Source organism: Cherax quadricarinatus, chromosome 39 (genome assembly GCF_038502225.1).
Source record: "Cherax quadricarinatus isolate ZL_2023a chromosome 39, ASM3850222v1, whole genome shotgun sequence".
NCBI lineage: Eukaryota > Metazoa > Arthropoda > Malacostraca > Decapoda > Parastacidae > Cherax > Cherax quadricarinatus.
Window position 1 is genome coordinate 13,260,676 of NC_091330.1, and position 22,412 is coordinate 13,283,087.

Consider the following 22,412-nt stretch of genomic DNA (forward strand, 5'->3'; position numbering starts at 1 on the left):
ATGAGAGATATATTACAGAAATAGAGATGATTTTGAATGGTTGACAGAATAAAAGTACCTTGAAATTGAGCTCAAAGTAGCGGAAATGTTCGATTATTGCTTATGTTCAAGAGTAAACATAACATGTCATGCATCCAACGCACATCAACTGGTGGGTCTAATAGGGTTTCACAAATGTGCTGATATTATTTGTACCATTTTTTTCAGTAATGCAGTAGTCTGCCTGACAGTAAATCTTATTTTTGTGTGAATAAAAATTTAAAATGGAAAGCAAGCGTAATATAAGAGGGGCCCAAAGAGGGAGAAGCTGTAGGAGAGATAGGGAGGGGCCAACAGAAGGAACATTCAGTATCTGACGAGTCGTCTTGATAGCCGGATACTAGCGGTGGCTCAAATACAATGTTATGTAATTATGCTAGTATATTAGTAATAAAGGTTTATCTGTCTAGCACATTTATTCCAACTTCGTATCAGAAGCACAATAAAGACACCGAAATTAATAAAAGGCATATTGTATGGAGAGGCGGAGGCGGTGTTTACATCAGGGCAAACACACTAACCAGTTTTCTTTTTGGTTGACTGTTATCACTAATTTTCTTAGGCCCCATGGTGACCTAAACAATATAAAAATAATATAAAAAATGCAAAGAAACATGAATAGTTTACAGTGAAGTTCAGCGGAGTTTTGGACTGAGCGACAGCTGTGGGGAGACTGATGCACATGTTCTGCAAGGTCTTGTTTGTTTGGTTGAGTGCCGAGCAAACGACCGACTACCGAGTGATTTTTTTACCAAACAAAGCGTTCGAGTACCAAATTGTTCGAGTATGGAGCTGTTCGAGTACCGAGGTTCCACTGTACGTGTATTATGCTTTGATCTTATGTCTGGCATTGGTAGATCATACTGTGAGTACAGCTGGAGGATACATGATGCTTCTCTACTTGAAGAGGCTTCTCATTGGTGGCCAAAATATTCAATTCTTTTCTTGTCTTCTGCCTCATTTTTTTCTGTAGATTAGGTTGTATTTTACTTATGTATCTGTGAGCATCTAAGTGTCTGTCTCTTCGTTTATTATTATTGTATTATTTTTTTTTCTCATAGATTGCTTTGAAGCCACCTAGGTTCAAATATAGGCTTAAACCTATTGTTGCTTTCCTTTCAGGGACTGAGCACGAAGGAGCTTTATCTGGAACTACTGAAGAATAGTTTTCTTGGTTTAAGTTGCCCAGAATTCCATCCCTATCAGGAGCTCAAATGGGTCGGCTTCACATTCATAAAAGTTCCCACCATCTTGTACACTATTCATGTTATTCTCAGTGGTAAGTTTTAGCAGTTAGATGTGCAGAATGATATTGTTTTCATATATAATTATGGTATATAGAGGTCCTGTTCTTTATATTCTTAACTTTTTTTTTTCATTTTTAATAATTTTGTTTCCGTTGGTGTAAAATTTAGCAGCTTAAAAATTTTGTATATAATTTACTGTTGTGTGTGAAGTTCTTTGTGTGATTTATTTTAATGTATTCATTGGCAAGTAGTAAGTGTGTTAACAATGCTTGAAGATTTAATATACCATATAATGTGTAGTGCTGTAACAACAAATATCATTTTTATTATTGTTTTTATTAGCATTGTTATTATTATTATTATTATTATTATTATTATTATTATTATTATTATTATTATTATTGCAGGTGACCCAAAGAAAAAACATATTCACCATCATTCATTCATTCTGTCTTTCCAGAAGTGTACTGACATTAATCAGATTGCCCTCCAACTGCAACATTCCCACCCCTCCTTCAGAGTGCAGGGTACTGCCCTTCCTATCTCCAGGGAAGTCTGGTTAACCAGTTTCCCTGATTCCCTTAAGAAAAGCTTCCTTACTCACTTTCCAAAAGCACATACATTTAACCCTTTGACTGTTTTGGTCGTATATATATGTCTTACAAGCCAGTGTTTCTGACGTTTATATACTCAATAATTCTAGCGGCTTCAAATCAAGCGGAAGAAAGCTGGTAGGCCCACATGTGAGAGAATGGGTCTGTGTGGTCAGTGTGCACCACATAAAAAAAGTCCTGCAGCACACAGTGCGTAATGAGAAAAAAAAAACTCTGATTGTTTTTTTGGATTAAAACGCTGACTTTGAGGTGTATTTTCATATAGTATTTATCGATGTATTTGCGTTTTCATGGTCTTAGGTGATAAAATGGAAAATATATTACAGAAATAGAGATGATTTTCATTACTTTGACGATGAAAATGACCTTGAAACTGAGCTCAAAGTAGCGGAAATGTTCGATTTTTACCAATGTTCAGGAGTAAACAAATCACACCACACGTCCAATACACGTCAACTGGGGAGTCTAATATTCTTTCACTAGTGCACTGATATTATTTATATCATTTTTACAATAATGCAGTAGCCTGCATAACAGTAAATTTTGTATTTTTTTGTATGAATAAAAAATCAAAATAGAAATCAATAATAATATAAGAGGGGCCTAGAGATGTGACTAATGAACAGAGGATATGTTATTTTAGTGCCAAGAATGTCTACCTTGTTTATTCTGGACCCTATTTTGAAATGGGCATCTTTTTTAGTTTGCGTGAAATTGGCCAAATTGCCAATTTCTGACCACAATATTGGGTAGTCCAAATTGGTAAATGGGAGATTTCTTGTACTCAGCTGATAGATAAAATGGAGTTCTAAAGAAATAGCTATGAGTTTGGTCAACTGGAACAACGGAATTGGCTGAAAATAGGGCTCAAAGTCGGCGAAATCGCCGATACGCATATGTCGCCGAGACCGCTAACTTCGCGGGAGCGTAATTCCATGAGTTTTCGACCAAATTTCGAACTTTTGGTGTCATTGCAATCGGGAAAAGATTCTCTATCGTTTCATAAGATTTTTTTTTTTTTTTTTTTTTTTTTTTTTTTTTTTTTTTTTTTTTTTTTTTTTTTTTTTTTTTTTTTTTCAAAAATTTAGCGACATAGAATGACAGTTTCAGAAAGGGGCCTGAAACAGTCAAAGGGTTAAAAACCACTTGTCTCCATTCACTCGTATCTAACATGCTCATGCAAGCCTGATGGATGCTCAAGCCTCTAAAATTCAAAGGCTCTTTCACCCCCTTCTTCTAACCACTCCTGGGATGACCCTTCTTTCCCCTCCTACCTTCCACCCTAGCTTTATACAACTTCATTAACCTTTCCCTCCATCTTGTATTCTTACATGCCTAAACCACTTTAACCCTTCCTCATCCCGTGGTGACCTCACATTGCCCTGTAACCATTAACCCTTTCAGGGTCCAAGGCCCAAATCTGGAGTCATGCACCAGTGTCCAAGAATTTTCAAAAAAAAAATTTGTTATTTTTTCTTATGAAATCGTAGAGAATCTTTTTGTGAAGGTAATAAAACAAAAAGTACGAAATTTGGTGGAAAATTGACGAAATTATGCTCTCGCGAATTTTGATGTCTCAGCGATATTTACGAATCGGCGATTTTGCCGACTTTGACTCCCATTTTAGGCCAATTACATTATTTCAATCAACCAAATTCTTAGCTATTTCACTAGTATTACTTCTATTCTATCGATTGAGCACAAGAAATCGCCAAGTCAACTGTTTCAACTACAAAATAAAGTGATCGGAAATTGTTAATTTGGCCAATTTAACACAAAGTTCAAAATATTCCAATTTCAAAATAGGGTCCAGAATGAACAATGTAGGCATTCCTAGCACTAAACTAACATTTCCTCTGTTCATTAGTTATGTTTTGAGGCTTTACAAATAAATTCCATTTTGATTTTTTATTCACATAATGAATTTTTATTCACACCAAAAAATAGAAGATTTACTGTTATGCAATATTGTAATAATTGTATAAATATCATCACCATATTTGTGAATGTATATTAGACCCACCAGCTGACGTGTATTAGATGTATGAGGTCGTTTGTTTACTCTTGAATATCGGCAAAAATTTAACATTTCTGCTACTTTGAGCTTAGTTTCAAGCCATTTCCAGTGCAAAAACCAATCAAAATCATCTCTATTTCTGTAATATGTCTTCCATTCTATCAAATGAGACCAAGAAATCGCAAATACAACTATAAAAAACATACGAAAAAACACTGCAAAGTTGCTGTTTTAATCGAAAGATCATGATTTCATTTTTTTTTCTCTCATTATACACAGTGTGCTGCAGGATCTGTTTTATGTGGTGCACACATACCACATAGCTGTATTCTCTCATATCTAGGCCCAAATGTACCACTCACAGTTTATCAGAGTGAGCTGAGCTCATGGCATAGATCTACGGTTTGGACCCTGAACGTAAAGCCGTAGATCTACGGGACGGACCCTGAAAGGGTTAAACTGTGGTATACTCAGAAATAAAAATTTCCTTTGTGTGTAACAAATTTTAAAAAAAGATTAATTCTTTATTCTTACAGTATGAAAGGGTTTTATTTCTCTAATTAGAATAGAATGAAAAATGAAAGTTTATGAAAAGTTATCACTTCAGAAACAGTGGTGTAAATGAAAAAAAAAATTATTTTACAATTTAATGATGTCAAATAATGTTGTTTTGTTTGTTCCTTTTGATTGTTTTTAATGTCTGACATTATATACACTGGTTTCTCATGGTATTAGATGTGTTTCAAGGTGTTTTGACATTGTACTTCAAGCATAATGAAATGCATTTCTTCACTTGGAATGTGCAATATAAATTGGTAAAAATAATTGCTTTTGTGTTCTTTTTTACTGCTTTGGCTTAATACTATATACACCAGAGCTGAGCTCTGGAAGTAGAAAAACTCCCAAAACATTGTAGGCATATCAAAAGTATAAACATATACAAGGAATACTTAAAATATTCCTTATATGGTACATATTTCAGAAACAACTCAGGTTGGTGGAGCAATTACCGCTCAGATGGAACAATTGCCCCATTTTACAATATTATTGTTAGTGTTACTCTTGTTAATTGGTATCTTACTGTATTGTGTTCATGACTGCAGAAGGTATATAGTACAAGATCTTAGTTAGATATGCTTTATGGGATGGCTGCACATTGACTTTACTGCTGTAGCTACTCCAGTGGAGGAATTTTCCAATATTGACAAGGTGTCAGAGATAGATAAACAGATTACTTTTAATTTCATTATATTAGGAGACAGCTAAGACTAATGGCCAGCTTCAAAAAAAATAAGAATTTTGAATTTTTTAAATGGTGTATATACTCTCATTTGCAGGGGAAGCCACCGGTGGAGAATCTGAAGACTTGTTAACAGCTGTGCAAAATTTGTCTCAGCTGACACTACTTTTGGACCAAGTGGACTCACGTATCAATTGCAACTGTTTGGAGTACCTACTGAATGAGCTTGTTAATAAAACAAATCTCATTTCAGAAAGAGATGCTCAAGCTATCATAGCAGTGAGGTTGGTAAATATTTATACTTCAAATATCTGTCAACTTGAGAAACCACTTGGACTAAAAAATGAAGAGTCTCTCTGAGACCAAAATACAGTATGTACAGAGATCTTTTTAACTTAGCTTCAATTTTCGGTCCAAGTGGTTTCTCGCCTTTTGTTGATCAATGTTCATCAAACTTTTAATCAAGCATCCATTAATCTGTTACATGCTTGTTAATTTTTCTGGAGATTACTGGCCTCTCAACTTGGTCTCAGACCAGATTTACTAATTTTTATTTTATTACTAATTTTGTTTTAACCTAGAGAGGCAGTACTCTCACACAAATACAGTGGATAATTGTAAATAGCTATGTAATATGCATCTCTCACAGAGTTCAAGAATCAAATGTCCTTGCCAACATCCAAAACAGTGATGCCCAAGGCTCTCATCCAGGAAGTCCAAATCTCATCCTCCGTGCACAGCCCACTGTCACCAGCATATTGAAGACACTCAGTAATAAGAATCAGGTACTTTTTTTTATCTTGGGTAATAACTTTTCATAATGAGGTATATAAATGGTCCATGGGTTTTTCACATGTTTATGAAGCCTGGAAGAGCTGACTGAATTTTATGGATTTCATCACAGGAAATTTAGAGTACAAATTGCAAGAACCTGTATAAGAGTATTTGAGATTCATATTGATGTGTCTTATGGAATGTGCACTCCTTTCTTCATGTTTGCATTTAGCACATTGCCAAGAGTAATTTGTATGCTAAAACAGCATGGTTATACATGTATAGACTTATAATAAGCTGATTTTTTCATCATTAATATTCTTTATATGTAGTATTCATTTTGCAACCTGCATATTATGTTTTTGAAAAATTTGTGATACTCTGTGTATTGCATACCCAGTATATCTCATAAATTTATTATACCTGATGTTTCTTGTTGCTCTGGGTATTTGTCTAATTTTTTTTTTTTGAATGGGTTATCTTATGATTAAGACTTGTGTTAGATGATTTTCCATGACAGTAAATTTACAATAACATTCCTCTTTTCTGTTACCAATCTTTTTCCTGAACTAATCCTTCCCTGCCTGTGAAAGTGGGGAAATAGTGTAATGATGATTATGCTTAAATAATTCTAATGAAAAATTCAGTGCTTACTGTTGATGTGAAACATTACTGTACATTACAGGATTCAGTGTTGCCTGTTATGAATCTTCTTATCAGCGGGAAGAGTAGGGACTTACTATTGGCAGCAGCTGCAGCCTCAGGCAGCTTACACATATTTGCACAGAAATTTGTTAAATTTAATGAGCTAAGTATGGTGAGTTATGCCTTAGTTTAGATTTTGTTCATTTAGAAACTTAAATAACAGCAGGTCCTCGAATAACATCATTTTGTTACAACAATGAGAAAAAATTGAATAAATACAATGAATACAAATTATTGTAAAATAAAACTTCGTAACGTGTATAATAATAATACAAACGCATGACAATAAACAATGCAGTACAAAAGCTCTCAGCAAGCCCCCCATAAAAAAGTCAGGCCCCCCATATTTGTTATTGTTTGTTACTGAATTGCTTAGTGATAGGTGGTTCTTACAAATTTTGCTTTGCAAACGTACATTGCTTGATTTTAATCCTGTAGCAATGAGTGCTAAAAGTACACTGTGAACCCTGATGAGGGACATTAGAAACAAAACTAGAAGTTTTAAAGAGGTTTGATGATGGACAGTGAGGTGTGTATATTGGAAGAGCTCTTGGTTTCGTTGTATGTCATTTCGCTTCAAGTCAGTTTCCAAGAACCTATTGACAACATTAAGTGAGGATTTGCTGTATATAATGGTGGGGAATATGTCACTTTTCATCTTTTCTGAGGTGTATCAATATATAATGGTGGGAAATATGTCACTTTCCATTTTTTCTGAGGTGTATTAAACAAGTGCCATTTACTTTCTGCAGGATCCCCAGCCTGGTGAGAGTACTAAAATGGCCATAAACCGTGCACTTATGTTTGATATCTCCTTTCTTCTGCTGTGCCACATTGTGCAGCTATATGGCATTGATGTAAGAGTTAAATGCTTTGCATTTTACTGTTTTTAGTTTGGAAACAAATGAAATATGTAAGGAAAGATTAATGCTGTACAGTAGTATTTAGATGTTAAGGTTTCCTTTACCTTATATGGCTTCACTTTTTGGGAACTAACTTTTATGTGATGGCCCCATTTATATCAGTAATTCACTCTGTGATGCATAACTTTGCTCGTGGGATATTGGCTGTTTGGAGTGGCATCTAAACTGTCGTTTCTGAGCGCATCTGCAAAGACAGTGATTATGTGTGAATGATGGTGAAAGGGTTGAGTGATGGTGAAAGTATTTTTTTTTTTTTTTGGGTCACCTTGCCTCAGTGGGAGATGGTTGACATGATAAAAAAAAAAAACGTTAATTATCACTAAAATGGTATCTGTTTACAATTATAAGAACGAATTATGAGAAAGTAGATTTGTGTGTAGGAAATCCAACAAACATATTTTGAATGAAATCCTGTGGCTGGTTTTTAACTTAACCCCTTGACTGTCGCAACCCCCAATCCTGAGGTATATCCTGGTGTCGCAAAATTTAAAAAAAAAAAAAATTCTTATGAAATGATAGAGAATCTTTCCCCGATTGTAATGACACCAAAAAAACGAAATTTGATGGAAAACTGATGGAATTATGCTCTCGCGAAGTTAGCAGCCTCGGCGATATTTACAAATTGGTGATTTCGCCCAATTTGAGCCCTATTTTCGGCTAATTCCGTTGTTCCAGTTGACCAAACTCATAGTTATTTCTTTAGAACTCCATTTTTTCTATCGATTGAGTACAAGAAACTGCCAATTTACCGATTTCAACTACCCAATAAAAAAATGTGGTCAGAAATTTGCAATTTGGCCAATTTCACGAAAATTAAAAAATATGACAATTTCAAAATAAGGTCCAGAATGAACAATGCAGACATTCCTGGCTCTAAAATAACATTTTCTTTGCCCATGAGTCATGTCTCCAGGCCCCTCTGATATTACTCTTGCTTTCTATTTTGAATTTTTATTCAAACAAAAAATAGAAGACTTACTATTATACAGACTACTGCAATACTGTAATAATTGTATAAATCACATCAACCCATTCATGACTGCATATTAGATTGGCTAGTTGGACATTTATTGGACAATGACATCATTTTACTTTTGAACATTGGCAAAAATCAAACATTTCGCCTACTTTGAGCTCCATTTCCAGGTTCTTTTTATAGTAAAATCAATCAAAATCACCTCTATTTCTATAATATATTTTCCATTCTATCAAATGAGACCAAGAAAACGAGAATAAAACCATAAATACTATACGAAAATAGATCACAAAGTGTGCATTTTAATTAAAAAAAACGGTCAGAGTTTTTTTTTCTCATTATGCACTGTGTGCTCCAGGATTTTTTTTATATGGTGCACACTGACCGCACAGACCCATTCTCTCGCATGTGGGCCTACCAGCTTTCTCCTGCTTGATTTGAAGCCGCTAGAATTTATGAGTATATATATGTCAAACACGGTACCTCGTAAGACGTATATATACGGCCGCGACAGTCAAAGGGTTAATTCTTATATCATTAAAAGAAAGTGAGGACCCTATCAGACAGAGTTAGCTGGTGCCAGTGTGAAGTCAGGGATAAGGAGTATGGGGAAGGAGGATGCAGAAGTAATAATAAGTTTATAATGTGTATGCTTCATCCCAAGTAAAAAACAGGCTGGCTTGTTGGTAAAGGAGGGAACATAAATGAGGTGAATTGGGATGGAATTTCTGGATTTATTTTTTCCTCGATTGTTTTTGGACCAAATTAATTTTGTTTTTATATAGTGCCTATGTGGTTTGGTCATTTAGATATGATGAGGCTAAATAGGATGACTTGGAGGGTGTATAAATCTGTGGTGGAAGGGAGGAGAGATAGGGGCTATCCTAGAAAAGGATGGAAGGAGGGGGTAAAAGAGGCTCTGTGTGCAAGGGACTTGGACATGCAGCAGGCATGTGTGAGTGTGTTAGATTGGAGTGAATGGAGACAAATGGTTTTTGGGACTTGACAAGCTGTTGGAGTGTGAGCAGGGTAATATTTTGTGAAAGGATTCAGGGAAACTGGTTAGCCAAACTCGAGTCCTGGAGGTGGGAAATACACTGCCTGCACTTTAAATGAGGGGTTTGGGATATTGGCTGTTTGGAGTGACATCTAAACTGTCATATCTGAGCACCCCTGCAAAGACATTGATTATGTATGAATGATGGTGAAAATGTTGAATGATGATGAAAGTTTTTTCTTTCTCTTTGGGTTTTTCTTTCATTTTGGATTACCCTGCCTCAGTGGGAAATGGCTGATGTGTAAAAAAATGAATTTTACATAATTTTTAAGTCATTTTTCTTTCAGGTTGTGGTATCAGAAAAGTGTGAGACGTTTGTGGAGCAATGGATGAAGGAAAATATGCCAGAACTAGGTCGTGTCAAAGCTCCATTGATGTCTATTCGCACTGACCAAAATGCAGTAGAAGAATTCATTAGAGAAGTCAATATTTCAGAGCTGGATATGAAGTACAAGTGAGCTTTGTAACTGTTTAATATATATTGTATAGTAGTCTTTATTGGCACACCATTTCTCAGTTTTACGGGTCTAGAAATATTGCCAAGAAAAACTGAAAAACTGTTGCATATAGAAATAGAAGGTTTGAAGACCTTTCGAGTTATTCTCATCCTTCCATGCTCAGGTACCCCACAAGAAAGTAAGTGCCCTTATACTGTAGTAAGCCATCCACACAATATTTCAGCTGTTTTGCAAACCATATGAAATAGTTTTCATATTTCACTCTGTATCTGAATATGTCAGTGTGCCTTCGTTCACCTTAACCCTTTCACTGTCTCCTGTATAGATCTATGTTATTGACAACATTGTTGTTCACGTAGACCTTTGTCTCGATCACAGTGCACTCAAATATGCTCTGAATGATAAATTTTCACCTAGACATGAGCGAATGGGTCTTTGTGAGTGTGCACATTATTAAAATAAACTGTCCCCACACAGTGAATGATGTTAATAGCTAATCTCTGATCTTGTGTTTGGTTGAAAGAAGCAAATCTGAGGCATTTTTAGATGGCTTTTGTTTAACTGGCTGCTTCTTGGTATCATTCGATAAAATGGATGGCATAGTAGTGAAATAAGTGATGATACTGGTTTGTTTCAAAGTGAAAGTGGCTTGAAATATGCCTCAAAGTGGTAGCAATATTAAATTTTTGGCAATTTTCCTGAGGAAGAGTAGGGCCTCCTGTTTGCACTTCATCTGTTTTATGGGTTTTTACTAGGTCTGCTTCAATTATTGGGATGGTCTAAACCTTGCCTAATCATTGATAAATGATGATAATGATAAACTTTATTTTTAAAATTGACTCAGAAGAAGGTGACATTATTGGCATACTTTTCTGTGGTGATGGATTCAAAATGGAGAGCAAGTGTTTTATAGGAGAGGACTGGATGATGTAATTAATGAACAGAGAAAACATTGTTTTAGTGGCTGGAATGCCTACATTATTTATTTTAGGTTTTTGTTTGTAGATTAGAATTGGTTGAATTTTGTATAAAATTGGCCAAATTACCAACTTCTGTGCACTTTACAGGGTAGTTCTGATATTTAAATGGGCAGTTTTTTGTGCTTAATCAATAGAGCAGAAGGCATACTAGTGAAATAGCTAAGAATTGGGTTGAACTAAACAATGATATTGGCTTAAAATAGGCTTCAAATTAGGCAGAATTGCTAATGTGTAAATTGAGCCCAGATTGTCAGTTTTGTGTCTGCATAATTCTGTAAGTTTTTCAAGAAATTTCACATTTTTGGTGTCATTCCCTTCAGAAGAAGGTTCTCTACTATTTCAGAAGATATTTTTTTTTTTAAATTGCGACACTGACAACACTTTTATTTCAGAGGTTGCACAGTGAAAGGGTTAATTACTAGTATATTCTCAGTGTTTGGGTATTCTTTCAAAATTACTTTTATTATGTCTATTAACATTATTACTTTCCCATTAAATACTGTTGAGCATGATTACCTTTGTTACTGGTTTGCATTATGTCAAGCATAATGTTTTATCCACAGTATGGTCAGATGGAGCGATGTATGCCAGGTAGCAGCCGTAGCACTGAGAGAAGTGGTGAGTGCAGCGCAGCAAGGAGCACTTCCCATCCAGCATGTTAAGGAACTGCTGGACCGACTACGCTACCATCTGTGTTGTCTACCTATTTGTGTGGCCACATGGCTGTGTTCCCATGTTCAGGTGAGATTGTAACTTAGGCATATTCGAAACAATATTTATAGATGTCATCTTGAGCACATGAACATAGCCAAGGGTAGCCTAATGTAATTCTGTTTAATTTTTCCTATTTATTTTGGGAAGGGAAGTACAGCTAGTAAAGTAATTCTGAATATTTTGGGTTATATGGCATATCCTTCTTCTTCTTTCTTTTTTGGTATGCATGTGTTCAACTACTTTGCTGCTTTGAACTCCATTAATCATCTTTTTATATTTTTCAAATGCAGTATATTTTTACTACCTATATTTGCTGTTGGAGTGTGAGCAGGGTAATATTTCATGAAGGGATTCAGGGAAACCAATTAGCTGGACTTGAGTCCTAGAAATGGGAAGTACAATGCCTGCACTTTAAAGGAGGGGTTTAGAATATTGGCAATTTGGAGGGACATCTAAACTGTCATATCTAAGCACCTCTGCAAACACAGTGATTATGTATGAATGATGGTGAAAGTGTTGAATGATGATGAAAGTTAGGGTCACCCTGCCTCAGTGGGAAACAGCTGATGTGTTAAAAAAATAAAAAATTGCATTGGTATGTATAATGAAGGCTATAGTGAGTATTAGTTTACATCAGTAGCATCTTTTAATTAAATTTCAGTTTTAGAAAATGATTGAAATGAGAATTTTGGAATACTCAGAAAGTGAATTGTGTATAAACTTCGTGTGCTAATAGTCTAGTTGGTGTAGTAGTAGCCTTGTGTGATTGAGATTGGTGAATCAATTCCCAGTGCTCCTTACACAGTTTGTTACTTTTATGATATTGGGACCATTTTATTTCATAGAGTACTGGATATATTAACTGTGATGTATTTATGAAATCCTTGTGGTGCTGATCTCTTAAAATGTGATTTGTGCAACAGTGGGGCTTTCTCACTTCTGTTTCTGAAAACAAGATCATGTTCAAAAGATATTGTACATACTGATAGTTTGCATTTGTGGGTGGGTCATTTTGATGTTCCATCATATGAATAATTATTACTAAAAGCAATATCAAAACTTGACGTGCATTTCATACATCTCATCATGTGACTTCTACCCACAGTATTGTGACTTTCATTCTTCATACATTGATTGCTGACCTAAGATTGGACTATAATTTTTTAAATACTGCATATTCAGTGTTGTACATCAGAAAAGAATAAGTGTCATCATGGCCAAAATCCGGGTTAGTGTATGAATTAATTCCTTAAAAGTTTTGTCTGTTTGTGGAAATGTGTAGATGTTGTCTTCATCATCTTGCATACAGCCAGAGATACGAGTTAGAATAAGTAGCAACATTTAACAGTGTTTTCCTCCATTGTTTGAATCTGATTCTTATTCTTATCTGCCATTCAGTGCCTCATGTACTGAACATCATATTGCTATGTGAAAAATAGTGATATAATATTAGTTCTTAATTAAGCTACTAAGAAGTTAGGCTTTGGGTACAGTGTATATAAAACTTTGCATACATATATTGTATCATAGAAGATTTATTCTGTTACAGGTTGTGGATGCAGAACAAGCTATTGAGCCCCTTAGTTTTCTGCATTACTTGCAGACCTCTCTTAGTGACCATGATCCTTCTATACCCACCCTTGACAACTTTAAAGACAGGTAACTTAGGAGAAGAGAGGAGTGTAGAGGAGAGAGAAATTTTAGGAAAGATGAGTGAGTGTGTGGGGAGTTTTGAATCAAGTGAGAGAGTACTTGGGGTTGGGGATCTCAGTGCTAAAGTGGGTAAAATTATTGTAGAAGAAGTAGTAGGTAAATTTGAGGTGCCAGGGGTAAGTGAAAATGGGGAGCCTTTAATTGAACTATGTGTAAAAAGAGGTTTGGTAATAAGTAATAAATATTTTATGAAAAAGAGGATAAATAAATATACAAGATATGATATAGCACATAATGAAAGTAGTTTGTTAGATTATGTATTGGTTGATAAAAGGTTGATGGGTAGGCTTCAGGATGTACATGTTTATAGAGGGGCAACGGATATATCGGATCATTATCTAGTTGTAGCTACAGTTAGAGTAAGAGGTAGATAGGACATAAGGAAAATGGCAATAGTAAGTAAAACAGAGGTGAAAGTTTATAAACTAAGGGAGGAGGAAGTTAGGGTGAGATATAAGCAACTATTGGCAGAAAGGTGGGCGAGTGCAATAGGAGAGCAAATGATAGAGTGGGAGAGGCACTGTCAAGAAATTTTGCTGAGCATAAGAAAAAATTTTGGAGTGAGATAAATAAGTTAAGAAAGCCTAGAAAATGAATGGATTTATCAATTAAAAACAGAGTAGGGGAGTTAGTAGATGGGGAGCTGGAGGTATTGAGAAGTTGGTGGGAATATTTTGAGGAACTTGTAAATGTTGATGAGAAAAGGGAGACAGTAATTTCATGCACTGGCCAGAGAGGTATAACATCTTTTAGGAATGCAGAAGAGCAGGATGCGAGTGTGGGAAAGGTGCGTGAGGCATTACGTAGAATGAAAGGGTATAAAGCAGCTGGAACTGATGGGATCATGACAGAAATGTTAAAAGCAAGGGGAGATATAGTGATTGAGTGGTTGGTATTTTTGTTTAATAAATGTATGAAGAAGGGGAAGGTACCTAGGGACTGGCAGAGAGCATGTATAATTTCTTTATATAAAGGGAAGGGGGATGAAAGAGATTGTAAAAATTATAGGGGAATAAGTTTACGGTAAAGTTTATGGTAGGGTTATTATTGAAAGAATTAGAGGTAAGACAGAGAGCATGATTACAGATGAACAAGGAGGCTTTAGAATGGGTAAGGGATGTGTAGATCAGGTGTTGACATTGAAGCACATATGTGAATAATACAGTGGAACTTCCACTCACGAGTTTAATCCTTTCCGTGACCTTGCTCGCATCTGGACTTGCTCGTTTGCAGAGTCAGTTTTCCTGATTTAAATTAATTGAATTGCAATTAATCCATTCCAGTGGAATTCCAGGCACGACAAAATACTTCAATAATTTCCCTAATATCAACTCTACAGCTTATTTATCTATCACAATTCATCTAATATGACATAATAAACAATATAAATAACATAGAAACCTGATATATACTCTAGAATAAATAAAATATGTCATTATGTGACAGGTGGAGGCGGCCACAACCGCTCCCGCATTGTTGTGCTAATCAATGCCATCTAGTGATGGCCTTTTGAAGCTGTCTATTATTATAATTATTGTTATATAGTACATTATTATTATACATGTATTATTATTATTATATGTATTATTATTATATTATTATACTATTATTATTATTATATGTATTTTTTTTTTTCAACAAGTCGGCCGTCTCCCACCGAGGCAGGGTGATCCAAAGAGAAAATCCCCAAAAAGAAAATACTTTCATCATCATTCAACACTTTCACCTCACTCACACATAATCACTGTTTTTGCAGAGGTGCCCAGAATACAACAGTTTAGAAGTATATACATATAAAAATACACAGTATATCTCTCCAAACTGCCAATATCCCAAACCCCTCCTTTAGAGTGCAGGCATTGTACTTCTCATTTCCAGGACTCAAGTCCGGTTATATAAAATAACCGGTTTCTTTGAATCCCTTCACTAAATATTACCCTGCTCACACTCCAGCAGATCGTCAGGTCCCAAATACCATTTGTCTCCATTCACTCCTATCTAACATGCTCACGCACGCTTGCTGGAAGTCCAAACCCCTCGCCCACAACACCACCTTTACCCCCTCCCTCCAACCTTTTTGAGGACGACCCCTACCCCGCCTTCCTTCCCCTACAGATTTACACGCTCTTCATGTCATTCTACTTTGATCCATTCTCTCTAAATGACCAAACCACCTCAACAAACCCTCTTCAGCTCTCTGACTAATACTTTTATTAACTCCACACTTTCTCCTAATTTCCACACTACGAATTTTCTGCATAATATTTACAGCACACGTTGCCCTTAGACAGGAGATCTCCACTGCCTCCAACCGCCTCCTCAGTGTAGCATTTACAACCCAAGCTTCACACCCATATAAGAGTGTTGGTACTACTATACTTTCATACATTCCCTTCTTTGCCTCCATAGATAATATTTTTTGCCTCCACATATACCTCAATGCACCACTCACCTTTTTTCCTTCATCAGTTCTATGATTAACCTCATCCTTCATAAATCCATCCGCTGACACGTCAACTTCCAAATATCTGAAAACATTCACTTCTTCCATTCTCCTCCTCCCTAATTTGATATCAAATTTTTCTTTATCTAAATCATTTGATACTCTCATCACCTTACTCTTTTCTATGTTCACTTTCAACTTCTACCTTTACACACATTCCCAAATTCGTCCACTAACCTTTGCATTTTTTCTTTAGTATCTCCCATAAGCACAGTATCATCAGCAAAAAGTAACTGTGTCACTTCCCATTTTATATTTGATTCCCCATAATTTAGTCCCACCCCTCTCCTGAACACTCTAGCATTTACTTCTTTTACAACCCCATCTATAAATGTATTAAACAACCATGGTGACATTACACATCCCTGTCTAAGACCTACTTTTACTGGGAAGTAGTCTCCCTCTCTTCTACACACCCTAACCTGAGCCTCACTATCCTCATAAAAACTCTTTACAGCATTTAGTAACTTACCACCTATTCCATATACATGTACTTGCAACATCTGCCACATTGCTCCCCTATCCACTCTATCATATGCCTTTTCTAAACCCATAAATGCAATAAAATCTTCCCTACCTTTATCTAAATACTGCTCACATATATGCTTCAATGTAAACACTTGATCTACACATCCCCTACCCACTCTAAAACCTCCTTGCTCATCCGCAATTCTACATTCTGTCTTACCTCTAATTCTTTCAATAATAACCTTACCATACACTTTTTCTGGCATACTCAGTAAACTTCTTTCTTTCAACACACTGGCCGTATCCCACCGAGGCGGGGTGGCCCAGAAGGAAAAACGAAAGTTTCTCCTTTTACATTTAGTAATATATACAGGAGAAGAGGTTACTAGCCCCTTGCTCCCGGTATTTTAGTCGCCTCTTACAACACGCATGGCCTACGGAGGAAGAATTCTGTTCCACTTCCCCATGGAGATAAGAGGAAATAAACAAGAATAAGAGGGGTGTGTATATATATGCTTGTACATGTATGTGTAGTGTGACCTAAGTGTAAGTTGAAGTAGCAAGACATACCTGAAATCTTGCATGTTCATGAGACAGAAAAAGGGACACCAGCAATCCTACCATCATGTAAAACAATTACAGGCTTTCATTTTACACTCACTTTGCAGGACGGTAGTACCTCCCTGGGCGGTTGCTGTCTACCAACCTACTAACCTACTACCTGGGACTCAGTAAACTTATTCTTCTTTTGAACCCCCTTCCCTTTATATAAAGGGACTATACACGCTCTCTGCCAATACCTAGGTACCTTCCCCTCTTTCATACATTTATTAAACAAAAATACCAACCACTCCAACACTATGTCCCCCCCTGCTTTTAGCATTTCTGTTATGATCCCGTCAGTTCCAGCTGCTTTACCCCCTTTCATTCTATGTAATGCCTCACGCACCTCCCCCACACTCACATCCTGCTCTTCTTCACTCCTGAAAGATGATATACCTCCCTGGCCAGTGCATGAAATTACCGCCTCCTTTTCTTCGTCTACATTTAAAAGTTCCTCAAAATATTCTCGCCATCTACCCAAAACTTCCAAATCCCCATCTACTAACTCTCCTACTCTGTTTTTAACTGATAAATCCATTTGTTCCCTAGGCTTTCTTAACTTGTTTAACTCCAAAATTTTTTTTATTTTCATTAAAATTCCTTGACAGTACCTCTCCCACTCTGTCATCCGCTCTCCTTTTGCACTCTCTCACCAGTCTCTTCACCTTTCTTTTACTCTCCATATACTCTACTCTTCTTATAACACTTCTGCTTTGTAAATACCTCTCATAAGCTACCTTTTTCTCTTTTATCATACCCTTTACTTCATCATTCCACCAATCACTCCTCTTTCCTCCTGCACCCACCTTCCTATAACCACAAGCTTCTGCCCCACATTATAATACTGCATTTTTAAAACTATTCTAACCCTCTTCAAGCCCCCCACTACTCATACCTGCACCAGCCCACCTTTCTGCCAATAGTTGCTTATATTTCACCCGAACTTCCTGCTCCCTTAGTTTATACACTTTCACCTCCCTCTTGCTTCTTGTTGCCATTTTCCTCTTATCCCATCTACCTCTTACTCTAACTGTAGCTACAACTAGATAATGATCCGATATATCAGTTGCCCCTCTATAAACGTGTACATCCTGGAGCCTACCCATCAACCTTTTATCCACCAATACATAATCTAACAAACTACTTTCATTACGTGCTACAGCATACCTTGTATATTCATTTATCCTCTTTTTCATAAAATATGTATTACTTATTACCAAACCTCTTTCTACATATAGATCAATTAAAGGCTCCCCATTTTCATTTACCCCTGGTACCCCAAATTTACCTACTACTCCCTCCACAATATTTTTTACCACTTTAGCAATAAAATCCCCAGCCACAAGTACTCTCACACTTGGTTCAAAACTCCCCATACAATTACTCAACATTTCCCAAAATCTCTCTCTCTCCTCTCCTCCTCTCCTCCTCTTTCCCAGGTGCATATACGCTTACTATAACCCACTTCTCACATCCAACCTTTATTTTACTCCACATAATCCTTGAATTAATACATTTATAGTCCCTCTTTTCCTGCCATTGCTTATCCGTCAACATTATTGCTACTCCTTCTTTAGCTCTAACTCTATTAGAAACCCCTGACCTAATCCCATTTATTCTTCTCCACTGAAACTCACTCACCCACTTCAGCTTTGTTTCACTTAAAGCCAGGATATCCAGCTACTTCTCATTTATAACATCCACAATCATCTCTTTCTTATCATTCGCACAACTTCCACGCACATTCAGACTTCCCACTTTGACAGTTTTCTTCTTATTCTTTTTAGTAATTATTACAGGAAAAGAGGTTACTAACCCATTGTTCCAGCATTTTAGTTGACTTTTACAACACGCATGGCTTACGGAGGAAAGATTTTTATTCCACTTCCCCATGGATATAAAAGGAAAAGTAATTAGAACAAGAACTAAGATAAAATCAAAGAAAACTCAGATGAGTGTGTATAAATAAACGTGTACATGTATGTTTAGTGTGACCTAAGTTTAAGTAGAAGTAGCAAGACGTACCTGTCATCTTGCATATTTATGGGACAGACAAAAGACTCCAGCAATCCTACCATCATGTAAAACAATTACAGGCTTTCGTTTTACACTCACTTGGCAGAATGGTAGTACCTCCCTGGGTGGTTGCTGTCTACCAACCTACTACCTTATTATTATTATTATTATTATTATTATTATTACAATGTAAATAATTTGTAGTTTTTATTCACACAAAAAACAGAAGATTTACTGTTATGCAGACTACTGAATTATTGTAATAATTGTATAAATAATGTCAGCTCATTCATGACTGCGTATTGGAATGGACATCACCAAAGAATCGAACATGTCTGCTACTTTGAGCTCAATTTCAAGGTACTTTTCATTGTGAAGCCAATCAAAATCCTATCTATTTCTGTTATATATCTTCCATTCTATCAGTTGAGACCAAAAAAAACCGAGAATACAACCATAAAAACCATACGAAAATACTGCTAAGGGGCGGCTAATGGCTGAGAAGTGAACTCCGTTATTTATGGTCCGATTTCTTTTATTTTTGGTGTATGTTAAGAGGCATCTTTCCATCATACATTGTCCAAGTTTCAATAAGATAGTCCAACAAACAAATGAGATTCAATTCCCTAGATCAAGAGCTAGGTCCCACACCAGAATCAAGGAACTTCCCTTGAGGCCTGCTCACTTATGGAAATTTCGCTCGCGTATGGAAGCAAAAAATCGACCAAGCGACTTCTCGTATTTGGAAAAACTCGCACGTGGATGTGCTCGCAGGTGGAGGTTCCGCTGTATATAGATAAAGGCAGGGAAGTTTTCATTGCAATTATGGATTTAGAAAAGATTTGATAAGAGTGGATAGGGAAACAATGTGGCAGATGTTGCAAGTGTATGGAATAGGTGGTAAGTTACTAAATGCTGTAAAGAGTTTTTATGAAGATAATGAGGCTCAGGTTAGGGTGTGTAGAAGAGAGGGAGACTACTTCCCAGTAAAAGTAGGTCTTAGACAGGGATGTGTGATGTCACCTTGGTTGTGTAACATATTTATAGATGGGGTTGTAAAAGAAGTAAATGCTAGGGTGTTGGGAGAGGGGTGGGATTAAATTATGGGAAATCAAATACAAATTGGGAATTGACACAGTTACTTTTTGCTGATGATACTGTGCTTTTGGGGGATTCTAAAGAAAAGTTGCAAAGGTTAGTAGATGAGTTTGGGAGGGTGTGTAAAGGTTGACAGTGAACATAGATAAGAGTAAGGTGATGAGGGCATCAAATAATTTAGATAAAGGAAAATTGGATATCACATAGGAGGGAAGGAGTATGGAAGAAGTGAATGTTTTCAGATACTTGGGAGTTGTCATGTCAGCGGATGGATTTATGAAGGATGAGGTTAACCATAGAATTGATGAAGGAAAAAAAAGGTGAGTGGTGCATTGAGGTATCTGTGGAAACAAAGAGCATTATCAATGGAAGCAAAGAAAACAATGTACCAACACTCTTATATGGGTGTGAAGCTTGGGTTGTGAATGCTGCAGCGAGGAGGCAGCTGGAGGCAGTGGAGATGTCGTGTCTAAGGGCAATGTGTGGTGTAAATATTATGCAGAGAACTCATAATGTGGAAATTAGGAGGAAGTGTGGAGTTATTAAAAATATTCAGAGGGCTGAAGAGGGGTTGTTGAGGTAGTTTGGTCATTTAGAGAGAATGGAACAAAGTAGAATGACTTAGCGTATAAATCTGTAGGGAAAGGAAGGTGGGGTAGGAGTCTCCTGAAAAGGTTGGAGGGAGGGGGTAAAGGAGGTTTTGTGGGCGAGGGGCTTGGACTTCCAGCAAGCGTGCGTGATTATGTTAGGAGTGAATGGAGACGAATGGTTTTTAGCACCTGATGAGCTGTTAGAGTGTGAGCAGTGTAATATTTTGTGAAGGGATTCAGGGAAACTGGTTAGCCAGACTTGAGTCCTGGAAATGGGAAGTACAGTTCCTGCACTTTGAAGGAAGGGTTTGGGATATTTGCAGTTTGGAAGAACGTCTAAGCTGTCGTATCTGAGCGCCTCTACAAAGACAGTGATTATGTATGAGTGATGGTGAAAGTGTTGAATGATGACAAAAGTTTTTTTTAATTTCTTTTTGGGTTTTTCTCTCTTTTTGTGGGGCTTAGTTCCTAGGCATTCTGTGCATCCATATGCATCTTGCGCTACCCTTCACAGGATGGCAAAATCTAAAATCTCTAAATCTTTCTTTTTGGGTAACCCTGCCTCAGTGGAAAATGGCTGATGTGATCAAAAAAAAAGTCTTCAAGAACTGTATTAATTGGTGTGATGCAAATGTTGGTGTGATGTGAATGTTGATGGGATGTAAATGTTAGTGTGTTGTGAAGGGAATATTGATTTGAATACTGTGATGCAAACATGAATGCTGTTATGTGTGTGATTGCTAGGATGCATTTGAGCAGACTGAATAAAGATATTAAATTAAATTTAATCATGTTGGATTTTCTTACATAAGCAGCATGAATTTTTTGTATAGATCATCTTTTTTGAACAACCAGCCGTATCCCACCAAGGCAGGGTGGCCCAAATGGAAAAACTAAAGTTTCTCCTTTTAAATTTAGTAATATATACAGGAGAAGGGGTTACCAGTCCCTTTCTCCCGGCATTTTAGTCACCTCTTACTACATGCTTGGCTTGTGGATAAAGAATTCTGTTCCACTTTTTTTATATAGATCTTCTTTGAACAAACCGGCCATATCCTGGCGGGGCTTTTATATAAATAGTATGTGCTAATATTAACCTGTATTTATTCTGTGTTCAGGTCAACTCTGATGGTGCAAATTGTGGAGAATATGGTTCAGGTGATGAAAGGGGGAGTCTATTCATCATCAAACTCTCCAAACAGTAATAGGTAGGTTCATGCTTAGTACAGCCTCTCTTCTCTTAGTGACATACTCGTTTACCGATGAATCAGACTTATGACAGGCTCTCTGACCAGTATACATACCTAAATAATGTATATTAGAGTTGATTTCCTCTATTCTGTTTATTACAATATACAGTACACTACTGCATAAACATTTAAAAATATACTAAAAATGTTATAAATGGTGCAAAAGTGACATAAAAACAATATCAAAGATGGTTGACACAAACCCACCACCATTATAGTATGCTCCATATTTAACGACGAATTCGTTCACCGATGTGGTCTTAGGAACGGAACTCTGTCGTTAAGTGAGGAGAGACTGTATAAAAAAGGTCATACTGTATATGAAAGTGTAAATCTCCTTCATAAGACTGAAATTGATTCTAACTATGACTGTTATGTAGTACAGTGGAACCCCGAATATCGGCCGTAATCTGTTCCAGAAGGTCGG

The 22,412-nt window shown here is 36.5% G+C and overlaps 1 protein-coding gene across 1 annotated transcript in view; it reads left to right on the forward strand.

Moving 5' to 3' along the window:
* Positions 1-22,412, forward strand: part of MED24 (mediator complex subunit 24) — a 91,829-nt gene that overhangs the window by 40,834 nt on the left and 28,583 nt on the right. Inside the window, exons 9-17 of the mRNA XM_053787597.2 lie at positions 1,162-1,318; positions 5,255-5,441; positions 5,807-5,942; positions 6,617-6,748; positions 7,389-7,493; positions 9,880-10,046; positions 11,594-11,771; positions 13,294-13,403; positions 21,854-21,943. Coding sequence (XP_053643572.1) covers positions 1,162-1,318; positions 5,255-5,441; positions 5,807-5,942; positions 6,617-6,748; positions 7,389-7,493; positions 9,880-10,046; positions 11,594-11,771; positions 13,294-13,403; positions 21,854-21,943 — 1,262 coding nt within the window. The remainder of the gene's footprint in view (positions 1-1,161; positions 1,319-5,254; positions 5,442-5,806; positions 5,943-6,616; positions 6,749-7,388; positions 7,494-9,879; positions 10,047-11,593; positions 11,772-13,293; positions 13,404-21,853; positions 21,944-22,412) is intronic.